This window comes from Falco peregrinus, chromosome 1 (assembly GCF_023634155.1).
Source record: "Falco peregrinus isolate bFalPer1 chromosome 1, bFalPer1.pri, whole genome shotgun sequence".
NCBI lineage: Eukaryota > Metazoa > Chordata > Aves > Falconiformes > Falconidae > Falco > Falco peregrinus.
In genome coordinates, this window is record NC_073721.1 from 115629580 (window position 1) to 115651597 (window position 22018).

The 22018-nt window shown below is 43.4% G+C and overlaps 1 protein-coding gene across 3 annotated transcripts in view; it reads right to left on the reverse strand.

Moving 5' to 3' along the window:
* The window catches only part of FBN1 (fibrillin 1), a 157593-nt gene extending 142717 nt beyond the window's left edge, over positions 1-14876 (reverse strand). For 2 of the 3 annotated variants that reach the window (XM_055813643.1, XM_055813626.1), the window contains exons 1-3: positions 14533-14678; positions 14069-14340; positions 237-319 (exon numbers count right to left, since the gene is read on the reverse strand). In XM_055813643.1, coding sequence (XP_055669618.1) covers positions 237-319; positions 14069-14238 — 253 coding nt within the window. In that variant the 5' untranslated portion in view covers positions 14239-14340; positions 14533-14678. Of the gene's footprint in view, positions 1-236; positions 320-14068; positions 14341-14532; positions 14679-14780 lie in introns of those variants that run through there. The other variant, XM_055813633.1, reaches the window with a different exon arrangement.
* Between the last annotated feature and the right edge of the window lie 7142 nt (positions 14877-22018).

A 22018-nucleotide genomic window follows, 5' to 3' on the forward strand; every position in this document is an offset into this window, starting at 1 on the left:
AACAGAACATGTGGATGAGATTAATCCTTTGTTAAATACTGGTATCACATCACTGTATTGTAGCCCACAAAACTTGGTATATTAGCTTAATATATTTAAAATGGTAAAGAAATGACGTGCAGCTGCTATTGAAATTGTATAGAAACACATTTCAGTTCTGGTATACAATTAAAAATACCCTGACATAGAGGGACGAAGATAAACCTCAGTCATAACACATAACCGGATTAACTTACGGACTATGCATTGGTTTCCACCAGGTAAAGTTTTCCATCCAGGGCAACAGTAAGCATTGTAACGTGATCCACACACATTTGGTCTGGAAAAAAAAAAAGGACAAATTCTTCTTTTTACTCAGAAACATGTTTTAAAAGTAGAGGCATAAAGAGGGAAAAAGTAAATCACTACAATATACATTTCAATAATTAAATCTAGAAGTGTTGTATGTTTTTAGCAGAACTAGATGCCTTTGGATGTTGTTTTTTTTACGTAACATACACTTTTACAAATCGAAGATTACATTATAAACACAAATCAAATCAGTAACATCTGAGCAACAGGAACAGAATGGGTAAACCTTGTCTCATGTCATCCCGTATCTAGAAAAGGAGCATACAGGAATTTTGAGCTAATCTCCCATTTAAATACAAAATGAGGGATCACATCCATCACCGTTAGTGAACACAGAGGAAACCTAGTGCTCTTTGAACAGTAATGTTTAAGCTTCAGGCTGCTTTCTCTTCTTTACTCTGAAGCACTTTTACTGTTCCCTGTTTTGTCCATGAGCAAAACTATGTCTATATGTATGTACAAGTGAAACATCAACCATGACATCAGCCAAATAAATGAGCCACAATATGCCGATGCTACATTAGCACAAATTACTTTCCAAAAAAATCAAGGATGTGGGTGCATGTAGAGAGACGGGGTCCTGTGAAATGAATACGAAGGGCCTACTGCCCTTCTTAAATGATGGATCCATAGGAGTTTTTCTTTTCAACCCATTCCTCTCATTCATATTTACCCTTTCAAATAAATATATCACTAGAGTTTACTATTGAAAACTGACATGATGTGACTCTACTCCTGTCATGATTTTATTGGTAAAAAATATGAAAGTTGAAATGGTTCTATGCCCCTCACAGATAACAGATCTTTTTTTAATCTATCTTGTCCTATTTAATACATCTATCTATGCAAGTAAAGCTAGTAAGAATAGCTTTAGAAATGGGAAAATCTACCTCCTTTTATTGTATGTTTAAGAAATCTATCAGAGCAAAATTTTACAGTCTTTATTAATATTGTAAACAATTACTCAATAGATTAATGCAACTAAAGCCAGCTATAAAATTCCTAGAATCTGCTTTATTAAAATGCCATATACAGATTAGAGACAGATTTAAAGTGTTTATTGTTTTAGGAAAGATTTTCTATTATTATTTTGTCCTTGGTCTTTCAGAAAGTTCTTCATCCCTAGTATTGCAATGTCTAAGTAAACAACAGTTACCTCATATGGTGAGGCAACTTAAGACAAACAATCTTGATATATACAAACATTTATTTATGCTCATTTCCTAACTAACAGGACTTTTATACTATATTTATTTAGGGATCTGCATTGTTAATGCAGTTTCAAGTATTCTGATTACACTAACTTCAGTGACATCTAGTCTTTTCCTTACGCGCTTGGCCAGAAACGACTGAAGTCAAAGCAGACACTGCCATTACCCTCCACTGGTTCTGGATAATACAAAGTGGTAACCGAGGTGAACGTGAGCAACACAACTGGACTTGTTGCAGGGCCCTTTCTCCTTCCTGCAAACTGGTGTTACAGACTCAAAGTCTTATTCATATAATTCCAATGTATTCAGTTTTAGTAATGTCAGCTACTTCCCTGCAGGGCTATAACCATGTAACTTTCCTAGAGTTCCCTGTTCATCAATGCCAAATGTTGCTCCACAATCATCTGCCAAGTAAGACTGGCAAGCAGACAAGTAAGATTGCTTTTCACCTTCTCCAGTCACAAGAAATAACGGAACTTATTAAGACAGACAGAATGAGTTTGTTGCTACCTGTTAAAACCTACAGGCATAAACCACCCGTTTCCGATCCAGGTTGGTAAGAATCTATAAATGGCTGAGCATAAAGTGATGTTTAGGTACTCTGTCAAATTTCAGTCTCAGCAAGTACATGGCTTTGGGGACCATCTGGTCCGAGTTAAGAGTCAGAAGCAGATTTCTGTGCCACGGGGAAACCCGATTTTTAAAATCTATTTCCAAAATGGGGCTCTGAAAACCTAGATGAGCCAGCATCCAATGAAGTCAGAGACCCGGGGAGCCTCGAAGCTGTCCACCGGGTAGGCTAGGCTGTACATCCAAGAAGCTCCAACTCGGATGCAGCATGCTTAGCTTCGTAAAAAAAAAAAAAAAGTCATCAAATTGTACTTCCATGGAACACTTTGAGCCTGACAAGTGCATTTTCCAGTGGAACACTTTTTCCTCAGAAAGCTGCTGTCTAGCTTATAAAAGAAACCTATATTAAGGTCTGAATGTTACTTCTTTGAGAGGGAGGGAGTGTCCTTTACTTCTGCCTATTTGTAAAATGTCTTTTAAAAGAATTCATTTTGAAGGTTACATTCATTGATATTTATAAGGTGATCAGACACTATGGCATTAAATCCTGAAAAATAAATAAATAAAAGTATTCAAGGGAATAACAATCTACCTCATGTAAAATCACGAAAACCATCAATCGAATTGTAAAGGGTCAACCATGGTACTTAAACAGCTACCCACTGTTGTGTTTAATAGAGCATATTTTCCTGCTGATATTATAGGCTATGAATACTAAAGAAGCATTTTATATTGTTATAAAACTGTTTTCCTGAACAGCACTACAAGCAAAGTTTGGTTATAAAATGTGATTTGTGACGGTAAAATAAGCACAAATGCATCTATACAGCCCAAGCCACCTGCAGTGCCCACAGCACCTTCCTTTCACTCCAAAGCCCAGAGGGAGACGGCACCTCAGGGACAAAGCTGTTCCCATTGCAATTTAAAAAAGACAAGTCTTTCACTTTTAGAGTCACTTACAAACTCGTAAAGTATAAAAGGATTTCTGTAATGGTATGGTGCTGAGAGGCAGTATGACTGATGCCCAAAGTTTCATCAAAGACGTCCAAAACAAACAAGTAATTATGTCTCGGATTAATGATATTTAAGTACAAATTCAATAGCAAAATGAGTTGAATAATTATCAAAAGACATTAGCCATCAACTAGAAAAGTCTTAGAACAGCAGAGAGAAAAAAAGTTCATCTGGAAATTCTGATGACTAATGCTTGAGAATGACAGGTCTGGCTGACAGCATCTGCAAGCACCAAACTAGAAGATACTCTTCTTCAGGAACAGCCTCGGGGAACCTGCACCACCATGACAAAGTGAAGCTTTGTGTGTCCTTTCCACCCGTGTGGGGATGGACCCCGGGCAGGACTGCAGCATCGGCTCCTTCAGACGGGCACACCAGGTCCTGTGGCTGCAGCACAGCCTCTGCCCATCATGCATTCTCTAATTAATGATCTCCCTTCTCCATGGGGCAACACTGACATTGTCCCATCAAAAGAACCAACTGGGTCCATCCCTTCCTTGCTACTCCAGCTCTCAACGCCCCGGCTCAGCAAGGATGAATGGTTGCCTGGCTCTCCTAAATTCACGATCAGCCAGCAACTGGGGGTGGATTTGTGGAGCAGGCACACAAATGTAAAATGATGGGAAGCAAATCATGCTAAGCTTGGCAGTGCCTCCTTATCAGGCACAACCGGGCAGTGAGAGCACGCCAGAGCCGGAGAAGCAAGGGAAGTGTTCAAAAGCCCTGTGTGAAGCTGGCAGCAGGGAATGCCACCCAGCCTAGGCACGGCAGGGGCATCGTGGCTGTCCTCTCCAGGGCCCTGGCAGAGACACAGTTGGAGCCCTGTGCTGCAGCCTGCCCGGGGGGGTGTGCTAATTCTGTACATCCCCGCTCTGCCCTGCCTGTGACCTCTTGAGGAAATTACAGCCCTCTCCCAAAGAAAGTGTTGCCCATCTGCAGCTCCCACGGGAGGAAGAGTTTCTGGCATTGCTGGCAGCAAGGCTTCAGGCGGAAATTTTGTCAGCGGCACTGCCATGCACCAAGCCACCCTGGTGTGACCCAGTCTGAACCAAACCCAAAGCGTGGGTCTCATATTAGACAGAGGCCAGATAAAGTGGGCAGAGAGCAACTGAAAGAGTAAGAGACAGCTGAATACCAATCACAACTGAGGTGAGCTGCAGGGATACTGGGAAGGGTTTCCAATCGCTCCTTCAGCTCACTTTTCCTCTCCCTAGGAAAACACACAGGGTTTCTTCCTTGCAAGAAAATGTTTAATGAAGGACCTTTATTAATTGTTTGGCTGAAGGCGTATGTTTAACATAACATAGGGACCCAACTCTCTGTCAGAAGAGATACAATTTAAAGCAAATCATCAGCCAACGGTTACTTTTTGAGAAACCTTTGCCTATTTTTCTTCTTTGGTGAGTAATGCTGGTACCTGCTAAAACTGTACCTAGAATTAATTGCTAATCGTTTCCACATAGAATCGGAGCGGTGCTTCCATGCTTGCACTGGGAGTCAAAATGAATGACAAACTGCACCTGAAAAACGGTATGCTGGTCTTCAGAATGCAGTTGTCTGATAGAACCAATGCACTAAGAAGTAGTAGCTAAGGCTCCACAATGTGAAGAATAGCTTTTACTAGTAATTTTCCAGAGACACACAATCAGATCTATACCTTCTGCTGTAAAACAGCTTTATGTACCTTCCCAAATTTCTCAGCACCTCAGAGTAAATGCTAAAAGCATGGAGTGGCCCAGCTCTGCTGACTCTGCTGGAGCTTTACTCGGCTTTCCCACTGAATCTAGAATTTCCATCCTTTTGAGGTACTCCAAACCTTAGTGGACATGGCCATGAGCAACGCAATTTAAGTTCACCCTGCTCTGGGCAGGGGTTGGACCACATGGCCTTCCAAGGTCCCTCCCCACCTAAATGACAGAAGCCAGGTACTTAGTGCACAACTTAGAGGTCAATACCAAAAGAACCTCCTTTAGCTGCACTGGTGCCTGCCCCCTCCTCCAGGAGGGCTGGATGGACTACAGCAAAAACCATCGACATGGGTCTGCACTTAACATGCATAAGCCTCAACTCCAGCTACCCCAAATACTTTAAACAGGGATTGCTTCTCTGTTGTTCAGCTAAATATTAGAAAACAGGATGTTTTTAGTCACTGTGCCCATTTTTGTCGTTCAGTGAAGGTTACTAAGAGGACTCTTGAAGCTATTTATTTCAGTCATTTACAAGGAAAATCTAGGAAACAATGCTAGACTCCGAAAGCAAACACAAAATTCAGCTTCTATTATCCTATAAAGGATAAGTATGCATTTTTAAGCAAATTATATATTTTTACATACAAAGGATTGCATCTGATATACTCATTTTTATCATGCAATAAGTAAGCCTGGATGTTTGTGCCATGCAGAGAGCCTAATATGATAACTATTTCTCACTCTAACAGTAAGGATACTGCTGTCCCAGAATCCTGGCTCGGTTCAACTAAAAAAATAACATGCTGAGCAGCTCTATGGGTATCTTTGGCTCCAGCCTACGTGCAAGTCAAGAGTTCAAAATGACATGCAAGTTTCCTGCAGCAATACTGAACAGTTCTCTAACCCTAACTTCCATCACACTGTGACAGCTAAATACAGCAATCCAACAACAGCATTTGACATTAAGTGAATTCTTCCACACTTGCTCTGAAAATCTGACAGTGTCTTTTGCAGGGACAGGCTCATCTAACCTGACAGCCAGGCATTGTTCTCATTCATCGGCAGCAACAGACGCGTTTCTGGCACATATTCCCTCATTGTTCCACTTGAGAATGACAGTGGGTCCAGTTCGACACCCCATCTACGTGGCTGTACAAACCATGTAAAGTGCAAGTATACCACCAAAAAACCTATCTGCTGGGCCAGACAAGCACAGCTGGTAAACAGGAGGGATCCAGCAGGTAATTTCTAAAAATTAATAAAAAAAAGTGCATTCAGGGGACAAGAAATCATAGGACCTTTCAACCCTGGTAGCACTAAATAGCATCCCACCAGAAACAGATGTAACTGTGGTCTAGGGTAATGCTCAGCTCTCCAGACATCACTTCCAGCAAGAGAACAGGGAGAAACCAGTTTACACCTCCAGCACCACCGACCACACTCAGCATGTACCTGCTAATGGCTATGGATGGAGGCAGGCTTCTAACAGTCTCTGAAGAGAAAGCACACAGCAAGCTCAGCACCTCCGCCAGCCTGCACCGTGCGCTGAGCTGAGCAGCAGTGCAAGGACCGGCATGGGGCATGCTGGCCAGCCGAGCCCCAATGCTAGCCAGCCCCTTGTCAAGGCTTTTCCAGAGTTTGTAGGATGAGCCAGTGCTATCCACCATCCCCACCTTGGAGCAAACATCAGCATTTAGGGAGTCTCATAAACCTGGCATATAGCCACACCTGTCAGTGAACGCCCTTAGGTGTTAAGCAGCGCCACTAACTGGTGTTTTAAATCTTCCAGTAGCCAAAAGGAAAGCACTGCATTTTAGGTGAGTGAGCAGCGTTTCTCTTCTTCCCTTCACAGCACACTACTGTATCCTACCCTCTGCCTCTCTCCTTGCTGGGAGAGTGATACCGTGTTTTCAAAAGGCCAGTTACAAGCATGCCTGCCATAAGGCAACAGGAAAACCCTGTCGACAGGATCCCACTCTGTTTTAGTTCACCTTGCCCCTAGCAGCCACTGGTAATTTACTCTGCATACAGGAAGAGAAAAAGATGAAATATCAGAGGGAAAAACAAAGAAGAAGAAAAGAGACAGGAAAAAAGTGTTCCTGAAAGGAAACAAATTTTAGTTTCAAACATCAGCTGAACATCACTGGATATTCTGATGTCCTCCAGCAAAAAATGAGAGAGGGAAACTTGAAGAAGAGCATGAAAATGATTAAGACTGTAGACAAAAGAACTGCGGCTTTCATTTGGTATTTCTGAGGCTTTAATGGTCATGAATCATTTCATAAAATGAGAAGTAGAAAGGAAAACAACAGATTCTCCAGCAAGTCAACATTCAAAATATTCTTCCAGATAAAAGCTGGAACTCCTTCATACTTCAGTGAAGATCTATAAGCAAAACCAGAAGGCACAGGTTTTAATTTAACAGGCTACATTTTACCTCCCAATGTACCTTCCAAAGAAGAGCCCAACTTCACTGAACTGTCACCAAAAAAAGCAAATGATTCTTCTCATGCCTCTCTACCTGCACATCAACCTTAGCATGAATGAGGCTGTTCAGTAGGTCTGCAATCCTTTAAAAATAAATAAATCTGAATTGGGAAAGTCAGAACGGTCAGGAAAACAACCAAAGGAGACATCCACAAGACAAGACCAATATGCTACAAACATATTTTCCAGCACAGTGCGATGGTTAATCAGAAACACTCCAGGCCACAATTGTTTCATTCTACAAAAATATTTACTGAGTCTGGGGAGTAAGACCAAAGTGACACACATGCATCTATATTGTCTTCATCTTCGGAGTTCAGCAGGGAGATGAAGACAAACAAGATGGAAGGTGATCTTACTGCAAGGTGGAAAAAACCTAACGATTAATTTGTTACTATTTCCCTATGTACACATTTGAAGAATCTCAGCTCCTGAAGTCTTGTTTAAGTAGAGATGGCCTCCTATTAGCCAATGTCTACTACAGTTCTACCAAGAGGAAGTTTTCCTGGTGATACACGTGGCTAAATAGTTTGGGTCTTGCGTTTTGGGTAGTACTGTTCTAATAATCACAGGCTGCTGAGTCCATGAACTCATCTGACAGTGTATGAATTTCATATATAAAACATTCAAGTTTGCAAGACGGAAGATGAACGGCAATGAGAAAGACTGTCCTAGGTGAGCAACGCTGCTAGCAACACACCACTGGAAAGGAAAATAAGCATACAGGAAAACAGAACCTGCAACTTTATTCAATAAGGATCACTGTAAATGAAGCTGACAGATGGATTGGCCCCGCCAAACCCTAACCCAGTGATCCTCCCATTGCTCCCAAACCAACTGAGAGCTGCCCTATGCTTACTTCAGGTCTGCATCCTCAGGCCCAGTATTGCCCCAGAAGTTCTGGCACAGCAGCATGAAGTTGCACACGTAGTAGCTTATCCAGTCAACAAGGCAAACATACCCATAACAGACTTAATCTGGTGAACAGCTTGTGGAACCACCACTGAACACAAAATGTGTCCTCTGCTGGCTAACAACAGGGGAGACTTCTACTTTTATAAACCTTAAGTGGGCTCCTGATTGAAGGAAGTGCAGCTATGGTTAGCACCCCAGCTATGGGCCAGAGGCTTCTTGGGCATCCTCCAAACTATTATCTCTGGAAAGCTGCACTGCAAACTGCAAATTACTGAATCCTGTTGCCACCAGACACACTCTCTACAGATGCTGTACTTCCCCACAACCCTTTAAGCCTCCAGTTTCTGAAGACTGAACACCACCCATCCCCCCTTGATAAAGTTTTATTTAAACACCAACAAATTGAGATCAGAAAGTCTCCAGAAAGGCAACACTGCACAAAAGATTAGATAATTCCATCACAAATCCATGGAAGAAATGTATTACCTAGAATACAAGGGAAGAAACAAAGAGCAATCCATGGCATCTCTTGTTTTCTGAGTAAGAGCTGTAGCATACATCTGTTTCTAACCTGCCAAGCAATTAAGTCATAGCCAAAATCAGCCTTACATAGGAACCCTCAGGATGGAGAGCAGCAAGGCACCTTCCTGTGATGGGACAGAAAGTGGCAAACCCAATGTGAAACTCTACTCGCTCTATACCAAGTAGAAACCCATCACAGGCCAGCTGTAACTTGTTCTGCAGCGTCTGGGTCAGCATAAGAGGCCAACCTGACACAGCTAAGAGCGACGCAGACCAAAATAAATACATAAATAAATAAAACTAAAGAAGTAAATATAAGAGGGGAAGAAAAGAAAATAATTACATCCAATCCTGCCCTCCTGATCTTCAATGTATCACCTTGGCAAAGTGGCGCTTAGTGACAGCAAACCTGCTTCATCTGAGTCCCCCGAGACAATTTTACAGTATTTCCAAAACAATCATGTTCCATACAGTACATCAAGAATGTTGCTATACTGTTTATTGTAGCCTTTTTCCTCTGCTCTATTTGTGACTTACCATCATTGAATGGGGAAGAAGCATTTCTCAAATGTGTTTTAGGGGAGGTGGTGGTCCGATTCAAATTTCAAACAACAGACACATGGCATTTCAAAACCGTTTGTGTGTGGCTACAATATAATACGAGAAAAGATGGCAGAGGGGAAGACTGGCTAAGTATCACACGTGCCCAAGACACTCACTAGTGAAAGGGAGACCACAGCAGTACCCACCAAAGGTTTTAACCATAGGATGATTGTTCACTGGCATGCCCAAAATTAATTGAATCCTAATTCTGCACTATGAACTATGCAGGCCCAGAAGTCTATCCTCATAAACCAGAACTGGGATTAAGGCCATGCCTTTTGAAGAGATGGTGTCCGAGTGACACCATCACACCAAGATTTAGATGTCTAAGTGGGGAGTACAAGGACCACGTAGGCCTGAAGATCATTTACTTTTTGCCGGTTTTCTTCCAGCTAAAGAATGCTAGCACGCAAGCTCTGCATTGCTACTAGCTCTGGATAAAGCAATCCAGGGCACACTGTTGGTCAGACAGCTTTCCTTAAATGCATTCAAAAATTTCCATAGAGTATTTAAACTAGTATATCCCAAAATGTAATTAAAACCTATTGTGGCAGCCAGGGGAAGACATCTATACAATCAGAACCGAAAACAACGTTATTCCCTCTTCAAATATTAGCCCCTCAGCAAGTGTTAATAGCAGCTATCGCCAGCCACAGAATAGATTGGGTACTGGCTTCTTGCTTGGTTCTGTCTGCTCTCCCTGCTCCTCATCCACACACATCCTGCTCCCCAGAGAAAGTCCCACCTACATCATATCGCATCATACAGTCCTACTGGAAGAAGGGAAACATGTACACGAGACACAGCGCCAAGATCTATGAACTCATTTCACTCTAGAACTGGATATCCAAGGATAACGTAATAACAAAATAAAAGTATCACAACGACTGACAAATAAATTCAGAGAGGTGCAGAATCTTAATGCTGCATGTAGTTGCCGAGGGCTTCAGGTTTTACATTAGGATGCACCAGCATAAAAGTTCTTCATCCTCCATACAGGCTTCACCCCGTCATGGCAGAGGCCTGGAAGGAGCTCAGCCATGCTGCCTGGAAGCCAGCTAAGTGCTCTAGCATACCAGGTATTCCAGAAATTTGCAGGTATTTTGAATTAAGATATTTATTCCCAATTACTCGGGCTGCCTCCTGCTCACAGTGACACTGACAAGGTGTGGCACCAGCAGCTGGCCAGAGGTGTGCAGGCCAAAAGTTGTAAGAAAAATGTTTGAGGTTTTTCAGTATAAACCTATATTTACTGGTACAGAAAGTCTGCTTTTCTTCAGCGGACTTTTAGTGGTAAATATTGGTTTAAAACAAAAACCAGAAGCCTTAATTATATAGTTGAATACTAGAATTATGTTATAGATTTATAAGATTTATTTTATTTCAGGGAGCAGTGATGCATAAAAAGGGTCAAACCTAACTGAGTTTACTCAATTAAGTGTATCGGTAAACCTGTGGACTTCATTTGCGATGACCAAAAGAAATTGGTCCAAAAAAACTCAATCCCCTGTTGAACAGCTTTAATCCAAGAGTTTTAGGAATCATTTTTGAGCCAGCTATTCCGTTCTGCAATATTCACTATCATTCAACTTAATAAAAACAAAGAAATTACACCATTTTCACACAAATACATGTAATTAGCATCTTAATTAGAGTCATGTTTAGGGGATCCAGAGGATAAAAGTATATTTAAGTAACAGCTTATTATTTTAACTTGCTGAATCACAATAGATTCCAAAAAATTTCCATGAATAGAGAATCTAATTGTATTTTGAAATAATTACTGCCTTTATCCTGATTGCTTTCTGATCATTTAGAGGCACCAGCACAAAAACATACATCACCTTAGACCAAAACCAGATAGCATTACAGGGACTTCACCGCTAATGCCTTCATTGCTGGACCAATTTAAACTACATGAGAAGCAAGCTTAAAGTCTTAAAATGGGTGCATAAGAGGCATTTCCACAGAATTTATAATTATTAAAGTTAAAATATACTTCTAGAATCACGTTGTATGTTCAGACAGCTCACTGGCATAAACAATGAGGCAAAGGTCACAAGGACGAAAGCAAACATCTCCTGTGAACAACAGCTTGCAGTAAAAAATGGTAAGTGGGAAAAAACATGAGAATTGAAACAGACCTTAGGCTTCTTCATTTTAAACATACAAGACTATTATTCACACAGAGCCTAAGCTCAACACTTTTAAACGCTAAAAGACTTTCAATAATCATAATCAAACAAACAAAATATCTAGATGTAAAAGGGTTTCTCTAAAAATGTATCCCCATGCTCCTACCATCAGAGCAAAAAGTTCATTGCAAAAAGAAAAAAAAGTCTTAGTCAACTACAATAACATGAAAATAGTTTCCCAGCATCTGTTATGACTTGTATTACAACTCTCAGATTCCCAAATGTATTTGTACTGATGAACACATTTAAAAAATAGTATGTCTTCTTGTAAAACCACATTTTTAGTGTTTTAGTCCTTCAGTAACAATGAATTCTCCTTGTCTAATACATATACGGTTCCCATACATTCAAAATATGTTTTCCATCTGGCTTTCCAAAGAATTAGTTCCAACCTTGTCTGTTAAAATGACAATTCTTTTTATTCATACTGTACAGTACAGTACCACACCTAAGGAAGCGCTCACAATTTCTAAACTGGAAATACCCAGCAGGATTCAGCCAACAATGATCAAGATGACTGTGTGTTAACAATCTCTTCCAAGTAATTTGGGAACTCAACACTCAGCCTCAAATGAGAGTTACAGAAAAAGGTCTAACAAGCAACCCGACCAATGATTTTTGTCTTTACTGTATCTCAGATCATCTGGCAAATAATTATATCCTTGTCAAGAACTCATTTCCCAAGGGCATTCATTCAGATTAGTAATACTCCAAACAACTGACTAGATATAAAATACCTAAAACTGATATTGCCATTACCTCTACATTTGCAGATTGCTAAGTAGCTAAGTAACTCATAATGTGCAATAAAAGAATCATTGCAAAGTACATAAGATATGGAAGGCTTCCGTTTAACAAAAAACCCCACTCATAAAACTAAATACTCACCCTCACTCATTTTAGATTCCAAAAATAGTTAACACTTGAAGTGTCATCTCTTGATGCACTATTATTACTGTCTAAACAGCAGTTTTAGAGAACAGTTAACATTCACCAAGTCCCTCAAGTCAGCACATGTGTGCTAGATGGCATATTCTGTCCCACTGATCAGAAAACGGTGTTTGTCAGTTTGATGTTAACTCAGAGTTCTATCATGAGAAAGCTTATTAAAGCATTCTGAAGAATAAAGGCACCTTCTAAAAAATATTTTTCCTTATCACCTTTCATTGCTCGCAATTAGTTCTACAAACCTGACTATACATCCTCCTAGCCTCCAAGGTTTTGCCACAGGAAGGATCTACTTTGTCCAACTGTTTCTCTTGTGACAAGGTATAAGGAAATGAAAGAAGAAAGTCTCACCCTACAAAATCAGAGCCTTGAAAAACAATAGCAATAACTTGCATCCATTTTTGCAGCACGGGGACCTAAAATCATAAACCTTTTCCAATCAAGTAAGCATTTAAAAAAGCCAAGAGTGCAAATCTGAATATAAATACATACTATACACTATACAAATTTGAGGCAATTAGCAAGAAACTAAAGCATATTCATCAAGGCCTCTAAGAATAAAGCTGTAATAGCTCCTTTTTGAGGAAACCGGGAAAAGAAAACAGCCTGCATCCCTTACTGAAACATAACTATCTCTATATAATTTTTGCTATGTTTGCCCTCTGCTGAAAAGGTGCACTAGAACACCTGAAAACGGATACCCCTTTTTTTTCTTCCAATATTGCAAGCCTTTCACCTCTACAGTGAACCAAGTTTTCAACAGTGCACACACGCAATGCCTTTCAGCTGACTTAACTGTTTTTCATTGGAAAGGTGTTCCATTAGAACTGGGGAAACAGTTTGCCTGACACAGATTTACCCTTTGAAAACCCACTCTGCTAAGCGTGCACCACGACGATTTTAAACTCCTGTACGCTTAGGTTCACTCATGCTAGCACTAGATAGCTCTGATACCAAAAAATGGTCCCTATTCTTCCCTCCGTCTGTGCCATGCCCAGGTCACAAGGAACCCCAGGCAAGCAAAGCCAGTCCGCTTGAGCACACGAGAAGATGCACATCGCGAAAGGTTTAAGGTGGAGATGAAAGAGGACAGCTAATGAAAAGGGCATGCTGTGGTCTCCGGGCCCCATCGCTATTCTACTTTATGCAAAGCAGAAGTACGGGACGCGGGAGGAATGCGCAAGCCCGCAGTGTGCCTTTATCTACGTCTCTCCTAGAAGCTAAATTAGCAGCCTCCGAGCTGCTGCGGCTCGTCCCCGCGAAGCATCACCCACCCGAGGGCGAGGCGCGGCTACAGCGCGCCGGGGACCGGCACCGCGCCCGCGGGCAGCGGGGGGCCGGCAGGGCGGCCAGGCTCCGCGCCCCGGGATGCTGCGGGCGGCGCCCACCACCCCCCGGCCCCCCCCCGCCCTCGGCAGCGGCAGCCCCCGGGGGGGCTCCCCCACCCCCGCCAGCGCCCACCGCCAAGGGACAATGGATACGGGCGCAGGGATGCCGCCGCCGCCAGACCCGCGCCGGCTCCCGCACCCCGCCGCGGCGCCCCGGGGGCCCGGCCCGCACCTACCCTTTGAGCGCGTCGTGCCCGCCGCCGCCCTGCCCTCGCCTCTTGGCCCGGCTGGCCCGGCTCTCCTTGGCGCTCACCCCCTCGGCGTGCCCGGCGGCGGCGGCGCCCGCCTGGGACGCCCACAGCACGGCAACTCCCAGGGCGATCCCCAGCAGCCGCCCCCGCCACATCGCGTCCCCCGAGCTCCGGGCTGCGAGCGGCCGCCGCCTCCTCTCCGCCGCCGAAGTCCGCCGGTCCCCGCCGCCCTGTCTCCGACCGGCCTCTCCGAGGCGCTGCGAGGAGAGAGAAGGGGAGGGGGGGTGTTAGGGACCGAGGAAAAGCGGGCGCGGCCGCCCCGCGCCCCCCGCCGCCTGCCCCCGCGCCCCGGCGCCGCCGGCCCCCGGCCAGCCCGGCGCTCGCCCGCCCGCGGGAGGCGGCGGCCGCGGGGGATGGCGAGGGGCTGCCCGCAGCCGCGCCGACTCTACCTTCCCTCCAACGGCATCCGCGGGGGCTCCCGCACCGCCGCGGGCAGCCCGCGGCCGCCGCCACCGCTCCCGGAGCCGCTCCGGGGCTGGAAGCGCCCCCCGGGCACGCACCCTCCCCCGGCCGCCCGAGCCGGGCACCGGGCGAGCCGCGGCGGGCGGAGCGCGGTGCCCGGCCGGGCGCGCCGTGGCAGGGAGCCCCGCGCCCAGCCCGCCCGCCCCGGGGGAAGCCCGCTGCGAGGGGCGCGCACCCGCTGGAGCCGCCGCCGCCGCCGGCTGCCGTTCCCGCTGCTGTTCCAGCTGCGGCCGCTGCACCCACCGCTGCTCCAGCTGCGGCTCCAGCTGCCCCCTCCCTCCTCCTCCTCCTCCTCCTTTTTCCCCTCCTCTCTCCCCCCGCTCCTCTTCAAGTATCGCCCGCGCACCACTTTCTCGCGAGAGAGAGGGGACTAAAAATGTCCCCCCACCCCCGAACCGCCACCCGGGGGGCTCCCGGGGGGCTCGGCGGCCACCGCGGCGGGAGGCCCCTGGGCAGCCCCGCGGCGGGTCACCTGCGGCGGGCGGCGGGCGCGGGGCCGCAGGGATGCTCTGCCCCGAGCGGCTGCCCGGGGGCCGCGGGCAGCCTGCGGTCCTGCCCGGTAGGACGGGGCTCTGCCGCCACCCCCGGCGGCGGGGGAAGCCGCGGCCCGGTAGCGCTGCCGCTCCGCGCACCCCCCGGCTCCCCGGCGCACCCCGCGCAGCAGCGCCGGCACCCGAGCGCGTCTTGGTGCGGGGCAGCGCAGTAAGTGCGTAACACAGGGCGGGGGGGGACTGAAGGAAGCGGACGCTTGTGCCTCCGTCTAAAAATATGCATATGCCCTAGAGGTGCAGCATTTTGCATCTATGCAGTGGCTTAAGAAAAAGAAATAATGGTATCTGTATCCCTTATAAGGAAAAGCTGCAACGATGTTGGCTTTACCTTGGAGGCTGCTGCAGAATGGATAACGCCCTTTCCAGCAACTAGGATAGCACGAGCTCTTCCGTACATCCTTCTACATCTCTACAGCCACCTCCAGAACAAATGCATCCTTCATCCTTATCAAGGAAAAAAACCCCAACAAAACAAAACAAAAAAAACCAACCCTGCAGTTTTTACTTAGGCTTTTGGGTTGATCTAGAAATCCTGCAGAGCAGCAAACCACTAGCACCCTTTGAAAGGTAGAAAGTTGTAACACTGAAATGATTCAGGGTGGGGGGAGGACAGTTAGTAGTTAAAAATTCAAACCCAGATTATACACTCCAGTGAGTGTCCCACTTCAACATACACAGAAAATACAGAACCAAACAAAGCAAACCTATTACACTAAAAGTAAATTCTTCTTCGTGAGGGCGGCAAGGCGCGGGGCCAGGCTGCCCAGAGCAGCTGTGGATGCCCCATCCCTGGCCGTGCCCAAGGCCAGGCTGGACGGGGCTGGGAGCACCCTGGGCTGGGGGGAGGGGGCCCTGCCCGTGGCGGGGAGGGTGGGGTGGGGTGAAACTAGATGGTCTTTAAGGACCCTTCCAACCCAAACCATTCTGTGATTCTATGATGTTTCCATGATAAGGGGTATTTATGCATTCTGCTGCTCCCCACAAGTATTTTGGCAGAAATACTGGATTTCTTAATTTGCAGGGTTTTTCGGGTTTTGTTAGTTTCAGGCAGGTACTGACGGGGAGTGGTTCTGTATTATTGAACTGATGCTGCAAAAGCTCAGCTGCACAATTCCATAAGCAAGCTGCTGACCACTCACCCAGAGCAGCTGCTGAACCGCCCCTGGCCAAAGATAAATGCATGGTGTATCACATACCACTAATACTGAATTAGGAAAAAAAGAAGTACCACCTAAGATTTCCTAGCACCAATCTCTGTTTACAGCTGAAATGTAATGGCGACACAAAATGTGATAGATGCTATTTGAAATATATAATTGGAATCAGTTTAGAGTAGTTTTTATATCACGCATATGAATATGAATTATCCTTCTAAACGTACATAGAAGTATTTAAAGTAGTAGAGGAAATGCTGTATTTGTGCATGCTCACCACAATAACAATATTCTAATCATTTTGGCTGATTTTTACTATCAAGAAAAGTGGTGGATTCCGCAAATTACAAAACAGTCATTTAATTCTGATTATTCCAAAATCATTGTTCAACAGTTTAACATGAACACTTTCAGATGGACACTTAATATACAGGTAAAATGTAGATGTGCAGTGAAATACTACAAGATACTGGCGCAAGAAAGTATTAATGGGATTCAGAGCATGGCTTTTCAGTGTGTCTGAACAAGGCCCAAGACAGTAGCAACCCAAACTTTGTATCACTGTTTTGTAACTTGTACAACATAAATCAAGGGAATTGACTGTAATTCTGCATGCAGTTTGCACCACAGAAGTAGAAATTAGGGGTTTCAATAGATGCTGTATGTTGATTCTCCTGCTACAATCCAGATGGATAAATAGGAATTTGATTTTTCCAAGTTTTTCTTGTTTGTCTGCCATATAAGCAAAGGGTTTGGGGGGTTTATGCCTATGCTTATTGAAGCGACAATATAGCATTGTGTAAAGGATTTTGTATTTCTTTGGCAGAAGCAAATTAAAATTTGCTTAAAAAAGAAGGCAGACCAGAATAAAGGTGGTAGTAACTGTCCCTGCTATTAAGAAAGCCAGGGCATGCAGTACATTGATGTACAGTTCTCTTCCTTCACTCTCATCTATGTGTACAGCAAAACCTAAACATTTATTTCATGAATATAGAAGGTAAATATGTTTAAACTAAACCACTGCAAAAAAAATGTTGTCAGATATTTACTAATTATGTTTATAATGCGAAGATAGAATTTACCAGTAAACGAAAGTGAGTTATGAAAGGAATTCTGGGTTACTATTTACTCAAACATTCTTTCAGTTTCAACATTTTCTGTTTCAACTGCTTTAATTTTCTGGATGACCTACCAGAAAAATATCTAGTCTGTGTCACAGGTCAATGGGATGATTTTCTCATATCTTCTAGGACATTTTATGATGTATTATTTGGTATCTTGCATGGTTGCAGAAATGCGGATTACACTATATGAAGTAATGTTATATGATAGGTGGGCTGTCTCTTAATTAATCTGGTGAAATACGTAGCACATCATCAACTTCTGGTGTGTCATTTTAAAGAATATGCTTATATATTGGAAGTACTTAAATTGTTGACAACTTCAGAAGGCGGCCCACCTGGGGTCTCAAACCACTAGAAAAATACACTGTCACAAGCAAAAGGCTTAAAACAACTTCTGCTCTCTGCTGCTGAACAGAGCTGCTACTAAGGGCCATCCACACACTTTCCCACAGCCACTTGAGCCTTTGCAAACATTTGGACTCTGAAGAACATCTAGACAAACAGATTCCTACGTGGCCTCCAAAACACTTGTCATCCACTCAGAAGTTTCACTCAAGAAAAAAAAATGCCAAGAAGCAACTCTGGTGATCCAGTCCATCACAGTCTCCGGTGACAAGCAAAAAAATGGACTCTTAGATTAACAGAGATCCAGCAGCTCAGTGATATTTGATCAAACCTGGGAATTCAACCCAGAAACAAAAGACGCCAAGAACAAGGCACGTAACATCCCTGCTACATGCACAGCAGAATTTGCCTTAACATGTAAACAACTATTTTTTCCCCACAATGCTGATTCTTCCAGATGATTTTGATGATCTTACAGCTGTATCTGGGAGGATGTAGATGGCATAGGTGGTGGTGGCAGGGCCCAAAATCAAGGGAGGATAATTACAGGTAGATTGATTGTATCAGGGAATAATAGAGAAGACATAGACAACCTTTTGCAGTTAGGTATCAGCTTGGAAGCAGTGATCCTAAATATTTACATAACTACACATACACATGCTCTAAATCAAGTCCAGTACGTTCCTCTAGCAAAACCTTGCTCCTAGCTAGCTACGTTTTAGTGCACCTCCCTGTGCATATTGACATCATCTACATAAATCATTTTATACAGTGGCTAAATTCTTGAAATGTAACTGATTGTCAGAGAAATACCTGTTTGTCCTGCTATTCGATTTTCATAAAAACATTGAACTGAAGTTTTCAGTGCTGATGATCTTTGTGTTCAACAGCAGTGATGCAAAGTACCGGTCTCCCTCTTTCCTGGCCTTTACCAAGCCAGGCTTCTTCATCTTATGCAGGCATTCCTTCCTTTCCTCCTGTAGGATGCTTATGAGAATTCTCATATTTTAGAGAAATTGTTTTGAACTGTTGAGAAGAAAAAAAATAATCTTGTCACTGGAAGTACTGTGATGGAGTTGGGAGTTCATTTCATTCATTTCATGTCATTTTTTTTTATTTCAATTTGTATGAACTTTTGCAATAATTGTGGGGTTTGATCTGTAAATTTACTCCAACCAAGTGAGCAAAAATAAGTATGTCCATCTTGCATATTTCTTTATTAAGAAAGTCTTGATTATGCCAATGAAAACAAATAGTGTGGGAAAGTTTTGATGTGTGTATTTTTTTAAGTACATTACAAGCACAAACAGTAATTACATCCAGACAACCAATAACTGGTTTAAATCTGAAAAATAAAAAATAAAAAAAATGTAGGTAACTCAAAATAAAGCAAACATCACCTATTGTTCTTAATGCTGTTTGGTCAGATAAACTGTGACAACTAGCTATGAAATCCAGGAATGATAGCTTTTAGAGGACAGATTTCACTTAAGACTTTTACCTCATTTTTACAAATGGTTTTATAAGTTTTCATCTGTCAGCAGAGTTTATAATGATGGAGGAGGAAATCCAGCCTACATTAGCATATAATTCCATAATCTGTGATACTGTGCAAAGTGTTGGGGTAACATTTCTGTAATATTATAAGAATTAAAAGAAGATCTCTCTTGGCTCAGACATTAGGGGCCTATATGCTTCTGAGGAAATTCCAGTATTTTCTCTCAGTTTGTCCTAGATGACCATAAACTTATCACATTTTATAGAAATTCAGAACACATCTCTTACTTACCCTTGTATGGAATAGTTTTAGCACAAAGTTTATGTTGTTTTAAACAAAACAATTCCTTTAATTTACCAGAACAAGGCAAATTTTGATATCACACCACCAAAAACTGTGGAAGTCAAACAATAATTGGATTTTTCTTAATAAAATCTGAAGGAAAAAGGTGTTCTTAATCCTTTAAACCACTTCCATTCTTCAGTACCAGTGGCAAAGAAAGCAGGAGGAAACTCAAGAGGTGCCCTAATTCAGACACCCCCTTCTCAGTACCATTTTTAGGAAAGTTCTGTATCACATTCATAGCTATTTTCTTTTCACTAGGTCTCATTGTAAATCAATCCTTACCTAGCAAGAGTGAAACTGTTACATTTCCGTTTACTGAAGACATACAAGATTACTCATTGCAGACCTAAAGAAAAAAATAACCAGAAGAAATCCTATGACTTCTATTCTGTACTCCAGGATGGGGAAGCACAACCTATTTTTGTAAGCCTAGAGTTGAAGAGAAATACAACTACAATACAGTGGAATGGATTATTTTTTTTAAATCGCAGTCTAATACAATACATACATAGACACATTTGATTCTATGTGTCTAGCTAGAAAAACTAAAGTTGAAAAATAGCAATTGTTTCTTTGATTTAAAAAGAAAAAAATATTAATCCAGCCTTAGTACAAGAAAAGGAAATAGATATACTACCATTTTCTGTCAGCTATAACCCTGTCAAATTTAACGGGAACTCTGCCAGAGTAACAGTTGCAAGCTGAGCTTCCTCAATCTGACATTTGTCCCAGATGACCTCTTAAATCCCACCTGTAAACTCAGAAGTGAAGTGAAACAAATTTCATGGCTTAGCATGAAATGCCAACTGCTGGGTGAATTTTCAGGCTAACACATTGAGCAAAACGGATATAGCTTTTTATTAGGATTAATACATTCCAAGTGGGTGGAAATCAGTAACTAGGAGCCTCTTCTTGTAGCTCATTTATGCAGAGCTCCCTACTGACTCGAACAAAGACAGCTGAATCAGGCCCTACATTCCTTCAAACATTGTGTCAGCAAGGGATTGGGTGTCTCTGCCTCTGTTTTCCATCCCAGTGTTCCTCTAGCTATGAGATGTCTCGGTTGATAGGGAGTTGCCCCATGATGCAGTTGAAATAATAAAATAGGTAATAAGAGACCAGGGATTAGACTCTGAACCCACCACATTCCATTTGCGAGGCCCTTCCTTTGAGAAATAACATGATGAGAGCATTGCATATGGCTCTCATAGAATCAATGATGAATTTCAGTTGGAAAAGACTTGTGGAGGTCATTTGGTCTGGAGTCCCCTGCTCAGAGCAGGACCAACTTAAGAGTAGGCTGCTCAGGCCCTATCCAGCTGAGTTCTGAGTATCTCCACCAAGTATGGACACTCCACTTTTCTGGAGTAACCTACTCCATTGTTCTACAACCTTCATTGTGGTTCATTTTGCTTAGTAATTAGTAGGAGTTTCTCTTAGAATTTGTGCCCATGCCTCATCATACCACTGCTCACCACCCAGAAAAGTCAGGCTCCATCTCCTCTGTACCCAGAAGACAGCAACAACATCTTCCTTAACCTTTGCTGCTCACGTTGGAATGAACCCTCTCCTCACAGAGCGTTGCTTTAGCCCCTGACCATCCCGGCAGCTCTCTGTCAGGCTTGCTTTAGGTGTCATCCGTTTTTTGGGTTTAGAGGTGAGGGGGGAGCTCGTACCAGAGTGTCCAGAGCTGGATGCAGTTTCTCAAGTACCAAAGGAGAGAAAGAATCACTTCCCTCCACCGCCTGGGTACGCTCCCACTGACACAGCCCCACGCGCAGCTGGCCACCTTCGCTGCAAGGGCGCAGTGCTGACTCACGTTCAACAGCGATGAGGCTCTGAACAGCACTTTCCTTTATCCAGTAACTTCCCAAAGGCTGACTTCATTTCCTCAGGTTTTCTAGATACCAGTAAATCAATGAGACAATCTCATCTAGAGGCTGTGATTTCTTACTGGGTATATAATCCTTTGGGGATTCCCCTCCATCTGTTGAAAGTATTAAAATTTACTTACTGAGAATCACTGGGGTGGTGTTTTATCAGATTCATACGTTTCAGCAGCCAGTCTTCATCGCCTCAAAACGCCCATCAGATGCAAGGTCTTTGATACACCACACTGGATAGCACATGATCCATTTAATAATGCACACATCTTTGACATATTGCATCTTGCACTTCCAGTATCGTTACTTGGGTTCATTAAGTCCACAGAAGTCAACAGAAGATTTCCTATTAACTTTTAAGATTATTTTGTTTCATTATTAGTCCTTTCTCATTTATGTATTGGCTCAACTCACAGCACGCTGATTGCGTCCTAAAATAAATAGCTGTAAAGCATCTATATACCGCAAATAATCAGGTTGCCTTTCATTATAAGGAAACAGGAAATAATTGCA